Source organism: Trematosphaeria pertusa (genome assembly GCF_010094035.1).
Source record: "Trematosphaeria pertusa strain CBS 122368 unplaced genomic scaffold BU26scaffold_38, whole genome shotgun sequence".
Classification (NCBI taxonomy): Eukaryota; Fungi; Ascomycota; class Dothideomycetes; order Pleosporales; family Trematosphaeriaceae; genus Trematosphaeria; species Trematosphaeria pertusa.
In genome coordinates this window covers 22116-41718 of record NW_022987249.1, presented here as the reverse complement: position 1 = coordinate 41718, position 19603 = coordinate 22116, and the positions used below count along the sequence as shown (strand labels likewise).

General features: G+C 39.5%; 4 protein-coding genes across 4 annotated transcripts; 2 read left to right on the top strand and 2 right to left on the bottom strand.

Moving 5' to 3' along the window:
• Positions 1 to 8884: 8884 nt before the first annotated feature.
• Positions 8885 to 9655, bottom strand: BU26DRAFT_611812 (uncharacterized protein; the record flags this gene model as incomplete). Its single annotated transcript, XM_033836091.1, has 1 exon — positions 8885 to 9655. The coding sequence occupies one exon, from the start codon at positions 9653 to 9655 to the stop codon at positions 8885 to 8887; it is 771 nt and encodes a 256-aa protein (XP_033675234.1).
• Positions 9656 to 10559: 904 nt separating this feature from the next.
• Positions 10560 to 11408, bottom strand: BU26DRAFT_512411 (uncharacterized protein; the record flags this gene model as incomplete). The annotated part of the gene is made up of 1 exon (XM_033827372.1): positions 10560 to 11408. One exon carries the CDS (start codon positions 11406 to 11408, stop codon positions 10560 to 10562), a length of 849 nt encoding a protein of 282 aa, XP_033675233.1.
• Positions 11409 to 11590: 182 nt separating this feature from the next.
• Positions 11591 to 13011, top strand: BU26DRAFT_512410 (clathrin adaptor, mu subunit; the record flags this gene model as incomplete). Its single annotated transcript, XM_033827371.1, has 3 exons — positions 11591 to 12019; positions 12076 to 12950; positions 13005 to 13011. 3 exons carry the CDS (start codon positions 11591 to 11593, stop codon positions 13009 to 13011), a joined length of 1311 nt encoding a protein of 436 aa, XP_033675232.1.
• Positions 13012 to 13972: 961 nt separating this feature from the next.
• BU26DRAFT_239937 (uncharacterized protein) lies at positions 13973 to 17045 on the top strand. Its single transcript, XM_033820995.1, has 2 exons — positions 13973 to 16722; positions 16998 to 17045. The coding sequence occupies exon 1, from the start codon at positions 14374 to 14376 to the stop codon at positions 16585 to 16587; it is 2214 nt and encodes a 737-aa protein (XP_033675231.1). The 5' UTR covers positions 13973 to 14373; the 3' UTR covers positions 16588 to 16722; positions 16998 to 17045.
• Positions 17046 to 19603: the final 2558 nt, after the last annotated feature.

The following is a 19603-nucleotide window of genomic DNA, read 5'->3' as shown; positions in this document are numbered from 1 at the left end:
ATATATATAGTTCTTCTAGATCTATTATATTAGATTATAGTCTATAGTTTACCTCTATCTTTATAGATAAGCTCTATTAGCTTATAGAAATTAAGTAGAAGCTTTTTACTACGTACTATTTGTAAACTAATAGAAATATAGAGATTGTTAATTAATATCTTAATTAGCGTCTGCGTCTATTTGTTAACTACTACTAGAATAATTAGTTAGATCTTCTACCTTTATATAGACTAGGTATAAGCTATATTACTATATAAAACTATAGAACTAATAGCGTATAAAATTAAATTTAGATACTAGCTAATATACTACTAGAATTAGAAGAAGTATATAATAAAAGTCTCTACTCTACGTAAGCGTCTCTCGCGCTAGAAAGCTTAGAATTTTACTAAGAAGTAATACAACGCTATAAAAAAAGCTACTAAAATTATATAAGATAATATTGCAAAAGTATAAGCTAGATAGGCGCTCTAAGTAAATAAAAAACGCTAAGAATCTAATTTTACTATAGGCGATCTTATCTATATTAAACCTTATAGCTTTTTAATAGATTAGCCTAGTATAAAGCTAGATTAATAGATATATAGCCTTTACCTAATTATTACTATAAAAGGTTACTTCTTCTAGCTCTAGCTATCTACGTATATACGTATATATAACGTTTTTTACGCTAATTAGTTATAAAAAGCCTTAGAGCTATTACTAGAGTAGGTAGAGCCTAAGTAGCTACCTATTAAAGTTAATAATAATCTAGAATAGCCTGTATATAAAATTCTAGATAGCTATCTTTATTAAAATTATCTTTAATACTACGCTATATAGGTTACTTATAATTCTAACTCTACCTAGTATAATACTATAGGCTTTATTAATACTCTCTATAAGGTAAAAGACTTTTATATAGTATATCTAGATAAGCTAGAGCTACTATTATAATTAGATACTTAGATTAAAGTGTACAAAAAAGAGAAGACTCTAGAGAAAATAGTAGAGAATTTAAAACCTATAAGAGTAGAAGACGTAAGAGTAACGCGAAGGCGCTACTAAGTAATTTAGAACTCTACTAAGCTTATAGTATTATTTAAGAAGAGAGCTAGTAAGAAAGCTACTCTACTAACGTAGAAATAAGTCTTTTTCTCTCTAGAGAGAAGGTAGTAGCTATAAAAGTATATCTAGTTTAAAACTAATATAAATATACTTACTATAAGCTAAAAGAAATAGTTAAGAGTATAATATAGAAGTTTTAGAAGAAGAGAGACCTAGAAGACGTATTTTAGAGCTTAGAGACAAGCTCTCTCTATAAGAGAGGGTAATATAATAGTCTAGTTTAGAAATTTACCTTAGATTATATAACCTTAGGTTACGTAATCTTATTACGTAACCTAACCTAGCGTCTTAGCGCTTAGCACCTCTATATATAGAGCCTCTTAGAGCTTTTTCTTAACTTCTTACCTTTAGATAGCTAAATTTAACCTAACCTACTCTACTAGTACCTCTTATTCTTATAGCTTATAGAGATAGTACTACCTACAGCTAACTTACCTAGCTAGGTATTCTAGAACGCTTATAGTAGTAGAGACTATAAACCTAGCTCTTATACTAGATATAAAATAGTACTAGTAATAGTTAAAGAAAGCCTTAAAAAGTAAGATATAAACTCTTAATACGTATATATAGCTTATAAGCTCTAATATATTTCTTAATATCTCTAGTAACTCTAGACTACTAGAAGTCTCTTATAACTAGATTAATAGTTTTAACTTAGCTAGAGTATTTAGTAAGACTAGTAGAGTAAGTTTAGTAGAGAATTTAAGTTTATAACTTATTATTAGGTAGAGTAAATAATTAGTTTTAGTAGTAAATCTATCTATTAAAAGTTCTATAGTCTAGTATTAGTATTCTTAGCTTTTTTTATAGTATTCTTAGCTATTATTTTACTTATTTATTCTAGAAAGTAGATATTATAGTCTAGGCTATATCTAACCTTTAGTATAACGTACTTTATAAGTAAGCTAGTTATATAAGTAAGCTAGTTACTTTTACTAAGTTTTTACTAATAATTATCTTAACTACTATAAGTCTACCTACTAATACTAAGTTATCTTCTTAAGAAGCTAGAATATAGCTTATAATTTAAGCTATCTAGACTAGCTAAATTTAAAGTAAGTAACGCGCTATAGTAATCTACTATATTCTCTTATTATTATTATAAACGTAATGCGCTAGAATAATACTATAACGTAAAAAGATATCTAATTTAGTAAAACTTATAAAGAATAAGAAGTAGATAATAGTTAACTATATACTTAACCTAGACACGTAAGAATTTACTTTTTAGCTTACTACTATTTAAGATATAGCTAATATACTACTTATAGAGTAGAGTAGAAAGATTATAAGTAAGAACTAGCTAAATAACTTTATTACGCGCTATTCTAAGCTTAAAACGTAGCTTAATTATAAGTATAACTATTAGAGAGTAAAGTAAGAAGATTCTATAATTATTTAGACGTAGTTTAATCTAGTAGATAATATAAAGATAAAGTATAGTATTACTAATAAAAATATATATAATTTTAATAAATTTAGCTTTATAATAGAAATAATATTATCTTAGATAGTAGTTACTAGCTCTAAGAGATAATTATAACTAAAGAGTCTTTAACTAGGTAATTATAAGTAGATTTTAGTAATTATAATAGTAAGAGTAGTAGGTAATATATAGGTTCTACTATTTCTTATTATTATAAGTAAAAACTACCTCTTAGCGTAGTATAAAGGTAGCTAGCTACTACGTAACTAGATTATAGCTATCTCTAAAAGTAGCTAGATAATAAATAAAGTTAGTATTACGTAGTTAAAGTACTTTAACGCGTATACTAAGAGTCGCGTTATAAATATATATTATCTACTAATTTTAGATAGCTATAAAAGCTATAGCTTTATTAAATTCTAGTAGTACTATAAGAAGAATAAAATTATAGTTCTCTATATACTAGTATATTTATTATATCTTCTATAGCTACTTAATATTAGCTACTTCTTACTATTAAAGGTAGTATATAGCTACTAAGTTAAAATTCTAATATATAGTTATATTAACTATATTATAAAAACTAAGTTTCTACTTACGTTTTATATAGCTTTTTACGCGTTAATTATAAATAATAATATTAGAGTAGAATTTAGAGGTGCTAGCTTAGTTCTATTTAATCTAGATTTAGTAGTATTAAAGCTTAAAGTTTAATTATATACGCTAATACTCTCTACTAATAATACTACTACCTAGAAGTATAAAATACCTAGTAATTCTACTAAATTAAAGTTATAATTAACTCTAATTTAGAGAAAGATTATGTAGCACTTTAATTTATTACTAACTTATATTATTAAGTTGCTTAATTAGCTTAAGAAAGGTAATAAGCTAATAGTGTATTAGCTAGTACTTATAAAGTCTAAAGTTACCTAGCTTTAAGTAGCTAACGTATAGAAAAAGAAGTATAATTTACGTAAAAGAAAGTAGATTTAGAAAGAGAATACTCTTATAATTAAAGCTAGCTTATAGCTAGTTACTTAAAGAGAGGCTATAGATTAGAATAAGAGTAAAAAGTAGCGCGAAGAGGTAGTAGTATATAATAACTAGCTAGCTTAGCAACGCTATAGACGCTATAATAAGCTAGAGTATAACGCGTAAACGTACTAGGTAGTTAAAGATAATATAGATAAGTTAAATAGCTTATCTAGATTTATCTTAAGTAGCTTAGAGTTAGAGTAATCTAACTAAGATAGTAGCTTTTTAGTAGAGGCTTAGTAAAAGTAACTAGCTTACTTATATAACTAGCTTGCTTATAAAATACGTTACTAGGTTAATTAGATTATTAATAGACTTAGCTATAGCTAGTAGAATAATATTAATTAGAGTAGTATATAGATTCTAGGTATTCTAGACCTTCTTAAGAAGGTCTACTAGTATAACTAGGTTAAATTATTCTAGAAGTAGTATAATACGCTATTTATTCTTAATATAATTATTATTTATATCTATTTTAGCTAGATATTCTCTAGGTTTCTAGCTTAGTATATTAGAGTAAATAGTTTTTAAGTCTAGTTAGTATATAATCTAGAAGTTAAACTATAAAAGAAATTCTAACTACTAAACTTAACACTAGCTTAGAGTTTTAGTTAAGATAAAGTATTCTAGATTCTTATAGTCTATAATAATCTTAAATAGTTCTATAATATCTTATAGCTCTAGTCTCTATTCTTTAAGCGCCTTAATAATAGTACGAAGCTTCTTATTATAGATTTTATAGTTATATTCTAGCGTAGTATATTTACTAGAAAAATAAGTAATAAAACGTAGAATACCTTCTTTATTATATTATAAAAGAACTCTACTAAAAGTCTAGTTAGAAACGTTAGTTTCTAGAATAATACGCCTAGTATAATTAAATATAGCTAGTACTAAAACTATAGTAAAAGCTAACTTTAGATTTTAAAATATATTTTACTAATTATTACTCTAGTACTATAGTAAGTCTTTTCTTATAAACTTATTTAGTAGACTAGTAATCTTAGAAAAGTTCTAGATAAAGTATTTATAAAAGTTAGTAAACTCTAGAAACTTTTATAAATCTTAAAGATATAAAAGTAGTAACTAATCTTTAATAGTTTAAACCTTAGCTAGATTTATCTTAATACTTTCTAAGAAGACTATTAGGTCTAGATACTTTATTTCTATAGTTTTAAACTTATATTTATAGATATTAATTTATAAACCTATATTAATTAATTATTAGACTATTTTTTAGATATAGCTCTTATATTTTTTATAATTAGCTAAATAGATTAGAATATTATTAAAATAAATAGTATATATTTAGTCTAGTAGGTTATATAGCATATAATTAATATAGTTCTAGAAGAAAGCTAAAGTATTATATAGTCTAAATAGTATAATAAGTAACTTATAAAGTCTAAATTAAATAATAAAGATAGTTTTCTACTTATAGCTCTCTATAATATAAAGTTTATTAAATATAGTAATAATATCTAGTTTTATATAGATTTTAGTATTATATAATATATCTAGAGTTTTATATATAAGAGATAGTAAATATTAGTTCTTAATAGTAATATTATTAAGGTTTTAGTAGTCTTAATAGATATAAATTTCTTCTTCTAGTTTTACTATAAGTAATAGTAGTACTATATAGTATATTTAGAATTCTTAGATAAATTTCTTATCTAGGTTATTATTAAGCTATTTTCTAATAACTTATAGTTCTAGTAAGAAGAAAAGTCTATTTTTCTAGTATAGTAGCTTCTTTTCTAGTATAAGTTTAATTTTATAGTTCTAGACTTACTATAGTAGTAATTTATTTACTTTACTAGGTAGAAATTCTTTATATAGATCTACTAACTATAATAGTAGTATCTTAATAAGGTTCTTTTTTAGTAGATTTAGTTTTTCTTTTATAAATTTATTAATATTTATATTAGTAATACCTTTTATATATAGTAGAGTTTTACTTTTAGTAAAAAGCTTATATATTTCTCTAAAGAGTTTTTATATTTCTATATAGTTAAGCTCTTTCTAGATAATCTTTATAGCTCTTATACTAGAGTTTTAGTAGAATTAGAGAAAGATTATAGTAGACGCTAGTTAGATATCTTCTAGATTAGGCTACTTATTCTACTACTAGATAGTATAGAGAAGTAGAATACTTAATAGTAGAAGTAGTAGCTTTTATAGTAGTTTTTCTTATAGTTAGTTTAGAATTATAAAAGTATAGTATTTAGGTATAATATCTTTTTCTATATTAGTATTATACGTATAATAGTAGAGATAGCTAAAGATTAAACTTACTTTAATAGTAATTAGTAAACTCTTTTATAGTTAGTTATATTTAGTAACTTTTTTATATATAAGTAGTTTATAGTTAGAATATTTAGATTTATCTAGTATAGAGAGGTTATAGAAGGCTTATAAGAGGTCTAGAACTATAGAAATCTAGAGTAGTAAGAAAAGACCTATAAAGTAATAGTAGTATTAGTAATACTATAAGTTAAAGATTAACGTTATTTCTATCTAGTTTATACTTAGATTATAACGCCTTAGCTATAGTAAGCTAAGAATAATAGAAGTTTTCTAGACTAGAGTAGTAATAAAGAATAGATAGTATTTATAGTAGTTACTAGTTACTATTAGTAACTTAGTTCTCTATTTTACTATTTACTAGAAGAAGTATTTATAGTACTAGTATTAGCCTTATTTCTAGGTAAAGTTTTATAATAAGATTCTTACTAATAAATACCTATTCTAAGTATTTACTATTAATAAGTCTATTAACTACCTTAGAGTTATAGTACATAGAGAATAAGGTTATTTAAATAAGTAATAATTTACTATCTATAGATCTAAGTTATAGTAGCTTTTATTTAGCTAGAATATAGTAGATCTAATATATATTATTATTCTAGACTAACCTTAAATTCTCTATTAACTTTTAGTTATAGTATTAGCTAGAAGTTAGAAGTTTTCTAGAAAGCTAGAGTTTAATATACTTATTAAGAGTATAACTATAAATAGTAGTATATCTACTAGAGTAGTTAAGCTTAAAGTAGAGCTATTAGTTTCTTTTTCTATAAAGCCTTATACTTAGAATAGGTTACCTAGTAGAAAGTCTTATAAAGAATAGAAGTAGAGAGACTAAGATAAATACTATAATTAAAGTATATATAATAGAATTTAAAGAATAGTTTCTTACTTTATTCTAGTTAGTCTAAGCTATTTATACTTAGTATTATTTTATTTCTTCTCTATATAGTTATTTTTATTATATTCTATCTACTTATAGTAGAAATAAAGGTTTTACTAGATATATTATTCTTAAGTTAGATAGTTATTCTAAGTTAGATTCTAGAATAGATAGTAAGCGTTTAATTATATAGTATTAGAGTCTATTACTATTATATTAGAGAATATAACGCTATAGAAAGTTAGTAGCTCTTAGATTTATAGAGTAGATTTAGCGCTAAAGTAATAAGCTTATAGTTTATTAATATAGACTTTTTTCTATAGATTTTTCTAGCTCTTCTAGTATTACTTATACTACCTATTAATATTATCTAGTTCTAGCTTGTTTAAGCTTACTATAACTACGTTAGAGAGCTTCTAGAAAATCTTAATCTTAAGTAAATTAACTATCTACGTATTTATCTTTCTAGCTATAGTTATAAGTTAGTTATACTTAGTCTTAAAGTTAGACTAGAGTTTATTCTTTATCTAGTAGTTTTTAAAGTTAATTTTTACTTACTATAATAGATTAACTAAGATATAGATCTAGTTTATACTCTCTAGAATATTCTCTAGACCTTACTATAGCTAAGAAACTAGATTATTAAGATTATTAGTAATTATCTTAAACTTTATTTATAGTAGGCTATAGGTATTACCTTTTAGACGTTCTATAATATACTATAGCTAATAAAAGCTATTATTAAAGATATAATTATCTATCTTAAGAATATAGTAGATACTAGACTACTATATTTTAAACTATTATTAGCGCTTTAGTATATTCTTCTTATTACTCTTAAATTTTTCTAGGTTTTCTAAAATATAGTATCTACTACTACTACTAGTATTATTATTTATAAGATTAATAAGAGTAGTTATAATAGTTTTAATCTAGCGCTACTTCTAGTTATTTTTAAGTTCTACCTAATTAAGCTTAGCTTACTACTTAGTATCTTTAGCCTCTATCTAATTTATTTAATATATTAAAGTATTCTTAAGTATAGAAAAAAGAGCTATAAGAGTCTTAGCTTATAGTACTAAGTCTTATTCTAAACCTAGTAATATAATAAGCTTAGTTAAATTAGTATTAATACTAGTAGCTATTATTTACTATATTAGTAGCTAGAATTATATATAGTTAGTAAGAAGCTTTCTCTACTATTACTATTACTAATTACTTACTATAGTTCTAGAATCTAGCTAGCTTTATAGTTTTCTAGAGACGCGAAAAAAACTAGACTATATATAATAGTAACGTAGTTCTTAGTTTTTTTCTAGATCTCTAGTATAATACTAGAAAGAACTATTATAAAATAGTAAAACCTTAGATAGAATAGTATAAACTATTATAGAGTAGATAATATAATAATATAATATATTATACTATAAGAAGTAGAAGACTTAGTAGGCTATAAGAAATATCTATATAGACGCTAAGGCGCTAGCCGTAGTTACGTAAGTAGTATCTAAACTCGAATCTATATTAGTACTATAATATTACTAGAAGTAAAGTAGATTTTTTCTTAAAAGTTAGTTAAATACGTATAGCTTTTTAATTACGTAATATATCTTAGTGTAACTTTAATATAAGGTGTAATATACTATAAAGAATATATATATAAATTTTTATAGAAAAATATTAAGGTTTCGCTTAGTTATTTAAGAAAAACCTGTTGATTTTCGTTGATTTTCCTTGCCAAGAAATCGTGGGGCGTTCGGTGGTGTAGGGCTTCAGTGGTAAAGTACGTTATAGCCTATAGTAAACGGTAAGCAGCTAAATAATAAGACTTAAAATGCGCTTAGCCTCTTTCTATAGCTTATAGAAATTGTGGGGCGAGACCCCCTGCGTTCTCGTGCTTTGTCGGGTTTAGGGTTAGTAGAAGGTGTTAAATTAACTCTAGCTTAAACATCGCTCTTCGAGGTGAGTGATAACTTTGTAAGTCGATATTAGGCGGATTCGGCTGCTCCAAACCGCTTCACGAAGTCACCTCACTGCTTCACCTACATGAAGATATACGCAGTATTCCTTCAATCCTATTTGCCCCATGCTTGGAGCCCTGCCCGTTACGTCCAGATTTGGACTTATTCTTCCTCCGCAATCTCCCACTTCACGCTGTCCCCTGCGGCAACCAGTTCGGGATTCTTCTTCTTGAACGCCTCCTCCGCATCGTCGTCCTGGCTCACCATCGACAAGTGAAAGCTGATCCGACTGCTACTATCTCGATTTGGCCACTCGTTGGCATCCTTCAACCTCTTCTCCAGACAGAATAGAGCTAGCGAATCGCTCGAATATGGATTGTTAAGCGCGCCATCGTCCACTAGAATGCGGAGGTGGACTTCTGGTATGTGGCGCGATCGCAAGACGGAGATACGGAGGAAATCAGTGAGCGCCGCATCAGGGAACGGCGCGTCCTCGCCATGACTCTTAGCGAAAGCTCCAGCAAGGCGCTCTTTTAGATCCCGAGCAAAGAAGTTGATATTGAGCTCCCGCATGTATGTATCGGCCTTACGCTGCCTGGCTTGATGGTCGATATAGAAGCCAAGTCTAAGGAAGGAAATAACGTTAGAGCCAAATCGATCAATAGACGACGTGTCGCAGGAAAGGACAACAGGCTGTCGCTCGCGCTGAGGGCTGAGAGAGGCGATGACCTCTTCGTGAACGAAGTGATTGACGAACAGCAGCGAGTGCGGAGTATCGCGGTCGTAGAAGGATAGTCCGATGCTTTTAGTCAAGACTGGGCGTTGGATCGGTTGCGCTAGTTCGTCGTAGACGAGGCGCCGGATGTCTTTAGGTAAGTCAAGGAATCGGAACGGTCGGGTCTCGCAGGGTGACATGTCGCAGGTAGTTGACATGGTTGTGGTCGGAACTTGCTGAGTTCGGTTTTACGTGGGGAGCTACATTATATAGAGAGATCCGCACAGTTACACAATACATGCTTAACAAGCAACACAGTATAGGCGCTATACCCAGCGCCTGTACCTAGGTATACACAATAACAATCCAGTAGATACACACAATGAACAGGCGGCGCCATTTGGAGAAATGTAGTGAAAAGCAGCCAAGGAAAGAAAACCAATTTATTTATTTTTTAGCGCGGAAGTGCTACATTTGTCGTCTTGGTTGAAGAAGCTTTGCTCCCCCCTGTGAGAGCAGTATGACATTTCAGAAGGGCAAAATAACAGATGTTAGGAAACCAATGCTCCCGTCAATTGCGACCATCACATATCGCAGCATGGGAAAGGACATCCTCCCCCAAACTCCCACCTCGTGCATCTATCCTTGAACCCTAGATACTGCGCTCTATTCTTGAAGAGCCTAGTCAACTCTATCCCCAGAGACTCCTCAGCCCAAGCCTTCGTTATTCTTCCTATTTCTTTTGCGTACATAGACACTTGATACAGCTATCACTTCGAAGTGCACGGGGAGAAAAGTTGACGAACGAGTAGAAAGGGCCCTAGAAAGCGATGACCAGGCGATCCCGCGTGGAGCGCTAGCGATAGCGCTGATCGCTCCGAAGGATAGACTCATCGCTCCGGATCAACTGGCCTGGGGGCTTGCTCCGAAAGGACTCCGCACGATGCTCTCCCCACACGACGTCCCTTGTCTCTTTGAAGCGAAAAAGAGTCCGATGCTTCGGCTTGTAACTCCGAAGGAAAACATCACCCGCCAAAAGGGGATCAGAATGAAAGCGGGCATAGGAATGGTATGCTGGGCAAGCTGTTCGTCCACTCTTTTGGAGAGTGCGTATGACGGGCTCTACCGGAAGAGCTTCATCTGGTCTTTTGAAGCAATCTCCCATGGAATGGCATTCCGATCCGGCTCTTGTATCCAGTTGTGACGGAAATGTGCGTCATCCTGACAAGGGCCTCTTAGGGCTCCTAGGACGCTTACTCTGGTCTTAATCGTTGCTTCACTTTTTCCTCGTCTTCCCAAGGACTGTAGAAGTTTGCAGATTTCGCGTGTTGTGGTCTCCGGCGAGCTGGAGTGCCGTGGGTGTCCAGCCAGAAGAACAAGCTCGAGATTGGGGCTCCGCCGCAATCGGATGAGCGTTTGCTCTACGAAGTTGTAAACGTTTCGTGCCATTTCTGGTGATAACCTTAGAAAAGACGAATCGCCCACTCCCGAGCGCTCGAGCGCTCCAATGATAAACCTAACAGGGTCGCTGACGGTGCTCGCCGCTGGCTGCACCCCTAGGCCGTCCGGGCAAGAACCGTTCGTCTGAAGCCAATGGACATCGCGACGCCGAGCAATAGTGAGGGAAAAGAGCAGACTGCTATAAAACGCCTCCTGGTTCTGGCTGCATATGACAACGGGCGGGGAGCCATCGTTAAGCCAACGTAATACAGCCCGTATCTCAGCATTGACTTGTCGCGAAGCCTGTAAGACTGACGTTGGGGCAGCATAACCATACCAGCGGCCGAACCCTCGCAAGCTATGGATGTGTGAGAATATAGGCCGGTATATGAGCCGCATCATGTGCGAATAGACCTCGAGGCGGAGCTCTTTTGGCAGGGTCGTCAAGGGAAACGGCTTGGCCTCCGGCCTTCCGAGCTCGCGGGCGTCGTCAACATCGATAATGAATCCGGTTGTTTCATCGAGAGCCATGCCAGCTGAAGACTGCAATCGTGTCTGCAGATGGTTGTTGAGGGCTGAATCGGGAGGAGAGATACATAAGTCGCCGGTCTTGGCATTATGGCCCAAGCTTCCCATACCGTCCAGCACAACATGGCCGCCGAGCTTCACTCTCGTATTTTATCCTCGAACATCCTCCTCCCGACGTTTTCGCCATGCTCTCCGGAATCCTGATCTTTAACCAAAAAGGCGAGAACCTCATCTTCCGCGCCTTTCGCAACGACTGCCGCCCGCGCCTCGCCGACGTCTTCCGCATCCAGGTCATCTCCAACGCGCAGGTGCGCTCACCCATCCTCACGCTCGGCTCCACCACCTTCAGCCATGTCAAACACGAGAACATATACTTGGTCGCCGTGACGAAGAGCAATGCCAATGCCGCGCTGGTGTTCGAGTTTATATACCGGCTGATTGGACTGGGGAAGGCGTATTTTGGGAAATTCGATGAGGAGGCTGTGAAGAATAACTTTGTGCTGGTGTATGAGCTGCTGGATGAGATATTGGATTTTGGGTATCCGCAGAATACGGAGACGGATACGCTGAAGATGTACATCACCACCGAGGGCGTGAAGTCGGAGCGAGCAATGGTACGCTTTGGATGTGTGGAGTGCAATTGGTGGCGCTGGTGGCTGACTGGATACAGGAGGACTCATCCAAGATCACCATGCAAGCGACCGGCGCCCTCTCATGGCGGCGGGCCGACATCAAGTACCGCAAGAACGAAGCATTCGTCGACGTGATCGAAGACGTGAACCTCCTCATGTCGGCGACGGGAACAGTACTTCGAGCAGACGTAAACGGACAGATCATAATGCGCGCGTATCTTTCCGGAACACCAGAATGCAAATTTGGGCTGAATGACCGGTTAACGCTCGGCGAGGACAATCTACATGGACCGTCAGGGAATCGAGCAGGCGCGAAAGCAACAAGAGCAGCCGCAGGAAGCGTGACGCTGGAGGACTGCCAGTTCCACCAGTGCGTGAAGCTAGGCAAGTTTGACACGGACAGGATAATCTCCTTCATACCGCCCGACGGCGAGTTTGAGTTGATGCGGTACCGTGCGACCGAGAACGTAAATCTCCCCTTCAAGGTCCATGCCATCGTCAACGAGGTTGGCAAGACCAAGGTTGAATACAGCATCGCCATTCGCGCGAACTACGGCTCGAAACTCTTCGCCACAAATGTCGTCGTCCGCATACCAACGCCCTTGAACACTGCTCGCATTACAGAACGGACATCACAGGGCAAGGCCAAGTACGAACCCGAACACAACAACATCGTCTGGAAGATACCCCGGTTTACAGGCCAGAGCGAGTTCGTGCTCTCCGCAGAGGCTAGCCTGACGAGCATGACCAACCAGAAGGCTTGGTCAAGACCGCCCCTCAGCTTGAGCTTTTCGCTGTTGATGTTCACGAGCTCGGGATTACTGGTGCGGTACTTGAAGGTCTTTGAGAAGAGCAACTACAGCAGTGTAAAGTGGGTGCGGTACATGACCAGGGCGGGTAATTACGAGATAAGGTGAGTTAGCATTGATGACGCTAGATCAGACCTCGGGTACTAACCGCGATCCAGGTTCTAAAGTAATTGAGCATTATATTTGAGACGTGGAAGTAGCATAAGTGGAGTTGCATTGAAGGCGTTTAAGGAGTATAGGCGTATGATATCCAAGTGCTCTGGACATTTTGTTCCACAGCTACGGTTAAGGCGGAAAGCAACGGTAAGGTCAACCATCCAAGATCGTGAATCAAAATGCGTTAATTTCGTAGCGTATCGCCCCCAATCCTTGCTAATTAGTGCATCACGTACCCGATGCCCTGTATCACCGTCCTTGTCCCCGAGATCGCTGTCGCCGCACGTTCGCGAGAGGCCATATGATGCATGGTGCCTCGCATAGGCTGGGTTGTCCGATATAGCCTGACTTCCTTCAACCCCGCTTCTTGCGTACAACCCGTTGTGGCCGGTCGCCTTCTCGAAGGTTACCGTTCCACTGCTGTACAAAAGATTGAGTGGCTTGTTGAAGTGCCACGGCACGCCATAACGACACTTAGATCCCATCTTGTGCCATCGCTGGCTTAGTCCTGCGACTGGGGGTAGTACGGGCGAGGTGGTAAGGTAACACGGAAGTACAACATGAGCCATTTACTTGAAAGGCAGGCCTGCGAAGTCCTTCCCTCGATCTTGCGACCTTCTTCCGTTTCGGCAATGGAGATTGTTGCGGCTTTCTCGTTAGTGTGCAATGTACTTCAACTTGCCGAAACGTCTCGAAAGGTCTTTGTTACCGTCAAGGAACTCCGTTTGTCCATAGATGGCTCCACGCACGAGATCAATGAGCTCCGTCTCACAGCTCAGCAGCTGCGGCAGACCGCAGAGAACATCATGCAAAAGGAAGACGACGAACGCCTATGCGAACTAGCACAATATGCTCGGAACGTTACCGACGAGCACGTAGCTTCGTTAGAAGCGATTCGTTTGAAAGATCGTGGAAGCCTATTCCAGGCCACTTTGGCAGCAGTCAAGGCGAGATACCGAAAGAAAGATTTGGAGGATTCGCAGGCCCGGATCGATCGACTCGCTAGGGATATCACCAATCATATCATCGCGACTCGGGTCCCTGCGATGGATTCAAACATCGACGGCTTGGTGCAGCGACAATTTGCTTCGGATCAGATGACCTCCCAGAACTTCGACGCGATGAAGCGGCAGCTTGAGAGGGTGAACAGCCTCTCGGTAAAGGGCGTAACTATGATCGACACTACCAATGAATCTATCACGAGGCTCCAGCATTGGATCACGAAGAACGAGCAACTGCAGAGTAGAAGGCAATGTATGCACGCGCTGTATTTTCCGCAGCTACGGAGCCGCGAGGATGCCGTGAGAGAAGCGCACAAGAAGACCTTTGGCTGGATATTTGAGGATCGTGCCAACGATATTACGCGTCATCATGAGCCTCGGTTTCGCAATTGGTTGCAGTTGGAACGAACCGGACAAGAATGTTTTCTGGGTTTCCGGCAAGCCTGGCGCTGGAAAGAGTACCCTGATGAAGTTTCTAGCCCACCATCCACGGCTGAGGGAGCATCTGCAACTATGGGTTGGAACACGATCTTTGCTGGTTATCGACTACTACTTTTGGAGATTAGGATCAACCGCATTGCAAAGGTCATTGAATGGGTTACTCCGGTCGCTCCTATATCAAGTGTTTAGAGCATATCCGGATCTGATCGACCAAGCCTTCCCAAATCAGGACTGGATGACCGGAGGCCCGCAATACGAATTTCCACAGGACGCTCTTCGTGAGGCTTTGAGAATTGTCCTCCAGAAAGCAACTGAGAATGACTTCCGCTTGCTGTTTTTCATTGACGGCCTCGACGAGTTCGGCGATCGCAGCGAGCTCGATGACCTTAACAACCCTGATGACCAGGGCCTCTACGCAAGGAACCTCATCGACATCCTCCGTATCTTCTATGACTCGCCCGCAGTAAAGCTATGTGTCTCAAGCCGTCCCCTGAACGCCTTCAAAATTCAGTTCGGGCAAACCCATGAGCGGTGTTTCCACCTCCATGAGCTGACCAAAGACGACATAAAGGCGTACATACATGAGACGTTAGGCCAAAACGAGACATACAGACGGCTTGCTAGCAAAGATCCGGAATACGCCGCACTGGTTGCCGAAATGATAGAAGCCGCACAAGGCGTGTTTCTTTGGGTATACTTGGCATCAAACTCGCTCCTAGAGGGAATCACGAATGCAGATCGAATCTGGGACCTACGGAAACGCTTGCGAGATCTGCCTCATAGCCTAGGTGCTATGTATGCGCGCATCCTGTCCACGATCGAGCCCCGTTATAGGCGTATCGCCGCTCGGACGCTCCTACTTGTGTCTTTGCGGAAGCAGGGGTGTCATGTCATGCATTACCTCTGCCTGGATGATGCATCGAGAGAATGGAGCGTCGATGATCTTTTGAGACTGGAAGAGCAATTACCTAATTGGGTCAATGCACGATGCAAATGCTTACTGGAGGTGTCTGACACTAAACGAGCAGTCACGCAAGAGATAAACAATGATCATGCGCGGCGTATTGTCCGTCTTTACAGCGAATTGCTGCAACCCATCCACCGAACTGTCGTGGAGTACCTGAACGAACAGACCGTCCAGAGAGAGCTTCGTGTCCAGGCTAAGCTCTCAACCAGCATAGACGAACTCATGGCCAAAACCAGCTTGGCGTCAATCCGCACTCTCGTCCTCATTCTCGAACAGCTACCGCATCTTTATGATCCTACCGACGAACAGAAGGAGCCCAAGTGGGCCAAAACATCCCTCTCCTTGTTGGAGGAGGTCGCAAGGTTTGGTTCTTGGACGGAGGATCTGGAGCCCGGATATGCTTCCAAGCACTGGACAGAGCTGGAGCTCATCACTCGTGGATCTGTCATTCATGGTGAACCATTACTTTCCTTCTTGGTACGGAGTAAGCTCCTCCTCGTCATATTCGAATGCCATCCTTCACCAAACCTAAGGATAATCGACCTTGCTATTGTCCACAACGCGTCCAAACTGGTCAAGCACGAGCTCGACCGAGCACCGGCACTCATTGCCACTGTTCCCGGGGGCCTTCCCCCGCTTTACCTTGCTTTAATGAAGGCCTGTTGGAGCCCAGAGAAGGGGAACCTCATACCACCCACAGTAGAGCTACTTCTCGAACGCGGCGCCGATCCTAACGAACCTTGTGCCGGGTCCACACCCTGGAAGGCCTTTCTCATGCTCCAGGTTTGCTTTGACACAGTTTTAGGGAAGAGGTGGAACAAAACCGGGCCATTAGTCTGGGACTTTCTAAAGCATGGAGCTGATCTCACCGTCTCATGCCACCTGAGCGCCACAGGAATATCACATCCACACGACCCCGCAAGGATCGTCCCTGCGGATGGGTCCATTAGGGTACTGCTTTCAGATCACCATGAGAAGTATGGAATTAAAAACTTTTCGTTATCGGCGGCGGCTATAGTTCGCTATGTGATGGAAGAGCCGGAGGTTGCCAGCTCCAGTGCCGCATATTTGATACCTCCGGTGGCGGAGGAAGATTCGGTCGCAGCTGTTCTGAGAAGGATCGCAAGAGAGATAAGCGTGACGGAAGGCGTGTTGGATCCCCACAATAGAGAATAACGCGCTGTTTATTCAAGGGGTGCTGTTAGACGTGCAATGTAGCTCGAGTGCGATAATTTCATTTTGCGGACTATTCCTCGGGATCAAAGGGTGGTGGGCACGGACAAATCCCAGTGCCATTCCATTCTCCTAAGAGTAAGTAGCCTTAGACCTCGCTCCTTCCTTTCTCGAACAGCGGGGCTACAGTATCACTCGGTCCAACACCAACACCGACGCCTTCGACCCTCCGTCCTGTCAGTTCTCTTTGTATCCGCCGACGGCGAGAGCGAGCTACTGTCACTCAAAGGTGGAGTTGCGGGTCGCGCAGCGTAATGCGTTGGTCCACTTAGTCCCTCGTACGGCGCCACCCTAGCCCATCTCTTCCTCAACCGTTACTGTCCCACGTGCCGCAAGAGCTAATTGGTTTCTAGGCTTATCATGCACTGCACCAGCTATGGCACAAGCATGCTTTCATCTTCATAGGCGTGCAGACGAGGTGAAGGAGGCGCATAGGTAAACATTCGGATGGATTCTCGATGGCGATGCTCCCGGACTGGGCTCACCAAAGCACTCCTTGTTCAGAAACTGGCTTCGATCCGATGACCCAGAAATAAACGTTTTCTGGGTATCTGGAAAGCCGGGGGCAGGCAAAAGCACGTTGATGGAATTCCTTTCTCATCATTCGTCTCTCCCGGTTCACCTTCGCGAATGGTCTGGCGGCCACCAATTAATCATCGCCGAGTGCTTCTTCTGGGGGAATGGGAGGATATTGCAACGATCACTCGTTGGTCTGTTGCGATCGCTGTTGTATCGTATACTCGAAAAACGAAAGGATTTGATTCCTCTCGCTTTTCCGGGAGCCGAATGGGTCAACTGTGGATCCAAGTTCGAATTCCCGCTGAAGACACTCCAAGACGCATTAAATCGCATTCTACATACTCAGCAGAACCATAATCTTCTGTTCTTCTTCCTAATAGATGGCCTAGATGAGTTCGACGATAGAGACGAATACGGTAGAACAGTACGTGACGAAGAAGAGTTAGTTGAATTCCTCCGAACTTTCCGCCAATCGGCTGCGGCAAATCTATGCGTCTCGAGTCGACCTCTGTCTAGCTTTGTTCACGAGTTTGGCTGCGATCCCCAGCGTTGTCTGGCCATTCACGAACTCACCCGCGACGACATACGCGTCTACATCAAGGGAGAACTCGAAGATGACCCGGAGTTTCGACGTCTAAGCGAAGGCCACCCATCTTATACGGTGCTTGTAAGGGAGTTGATCAATGCGGCTAACGGAGTTTTCTTGTGGGTACGGTTGGCTTCACGCGCCCTCGCGCGAGGCATCAAGAATTCTGACCGGATTTCCGATGTACTGCAAAGGTTGGAAGCCCCCCTACAGAATTAGAAGACTTGCACGACTACATACTGTCTAGCATTGAGCGAAGGTATCAAGAAAGCGCCGCAAAGATGTTTCTCGCCACTCTGGACCATGCGGGTCTCTGTCCGCTTCAATACGGCTACATGGAGGACACGGAGTACTCCAAAATCATTCGGAGAGAGAGTCTAAGCCTTGAGGAGCTAGCAGCTGCTCACCAAAGAATGCTGATACGAATAAATACGCTTTGCAAAGGCTTGTTGGAGTGTCGTGGCGGTGCTACGGATCCTTGGAAATCGGGGACAAACGTCGACATGAAGGCCATGATCGATACCTCTGTTTATGCCAGTCACAGAACCGTCATAGAGTTCCTGAGACTGCCCGCTACGAACAAACGCCTGTCAGATAGTGCTGGCACCGATTCGGATGCGCGCCGGGCTTCCTACTGCAAGTCTTGTACTGCCCTTTTACAAGCTCAATATCTGATGGGTCTGACGGTACGCTCATACAAAACGACTATGTCTCTCCAGGGATTTGACAGACAGGCGGAAGTCCTCCCGTTCCATATGACCTTGCCCTTGTGGACAGACCTTGAGCGCGTCTTAGTGTGCAGTAAATCGAGCCCCCGGGAATTCTTATTGAATCAAATGTTATACGAGGTACGGAGCCTTCGTATGGACTCGCATAAGATTAGAGACTTGATTGGTCAATCTTCACTAGAATCTAACTTTTCAGCACTCTTAGCTTCCAGTGGTGGTTATGGCAGCCGATATGTTCAATCTCGACTGGAAAGCAATCCGGCACTTCTCGTCAATGGACCCAAAGGACTACCGCCGCTTTTTGCCCTTGCGAGGTCGGGGTATCCTACCGACGAATATTTAAGAATGCTCCGTGTTCTCTTAGAGCTTGGTGCGAACCCGAACCTCTCATTCGTTGGCACAACACCCTGGGAGGTCGCTTTGACGTTCAGCTATTCGTTTTGCAATCGTGAAATGATTATCCACAAGGGGGAGAACAACTTCGTGGATAGGCGCATGTTGGCGATGAGCAGACTTTTCATCGAATACGGCGCCGATTTGGAAAAAGATTGCAATCTCACCGTTCTCCGTATCAACAGGGACAGGGTTATAATTTTGGACGCACATGACATGGACCGAATGTGTCTCGGCCGCAAAGAGCTCCCGCGCCCGCACCGGAGCTACAAAGTCCCCGCAAAGGCGCTTGTTCGATACCTTTGCCGGGGGGCGGGAGACCCAGTCACGGACTTGATTCCGGTTGATGAAGAGCTCGAGGACACCGAAGTAATCACGGAGAGAATAACCGAGGAGCTGAGATCGATCGAGAAATCGGATTGGAAAGTATATAGGAAAGGAGAGGAGGAGGAGTAAGACGCGCTGAATGAGAATTCTGCCTTTTTTCCCGGCGAGCTTACTCGTTCTTGCTAGCTTGGGTTTCGACGTTTGCAGTCACATGCATCTATCTCCAGTCAGATTTAACTCTACGATTTCTTTGGTGGTCTGATCTTTTAACGGAGTTCTCTTTTATGGATCTTTCTTTACTTGTACGATCTAATGCGCAGTCTCGATAATGCAAGTGAGTTCCGCCATACCCCTTTCCGCATATTACACTTCGTAGTTTTTGCCTCGCCCTTATCCGAAGAAGTTA

Bases quoted from the DNA above. Each gene is read 5' to 3' on its own strand.
- BU26DRAFT_239937 (XM_033820995.1), top strand. From the start codon at position 14,374: ATGAGCCTCGGTTTCGCAATTGGTTGCAGTTGGAACGAACCGGACAAG.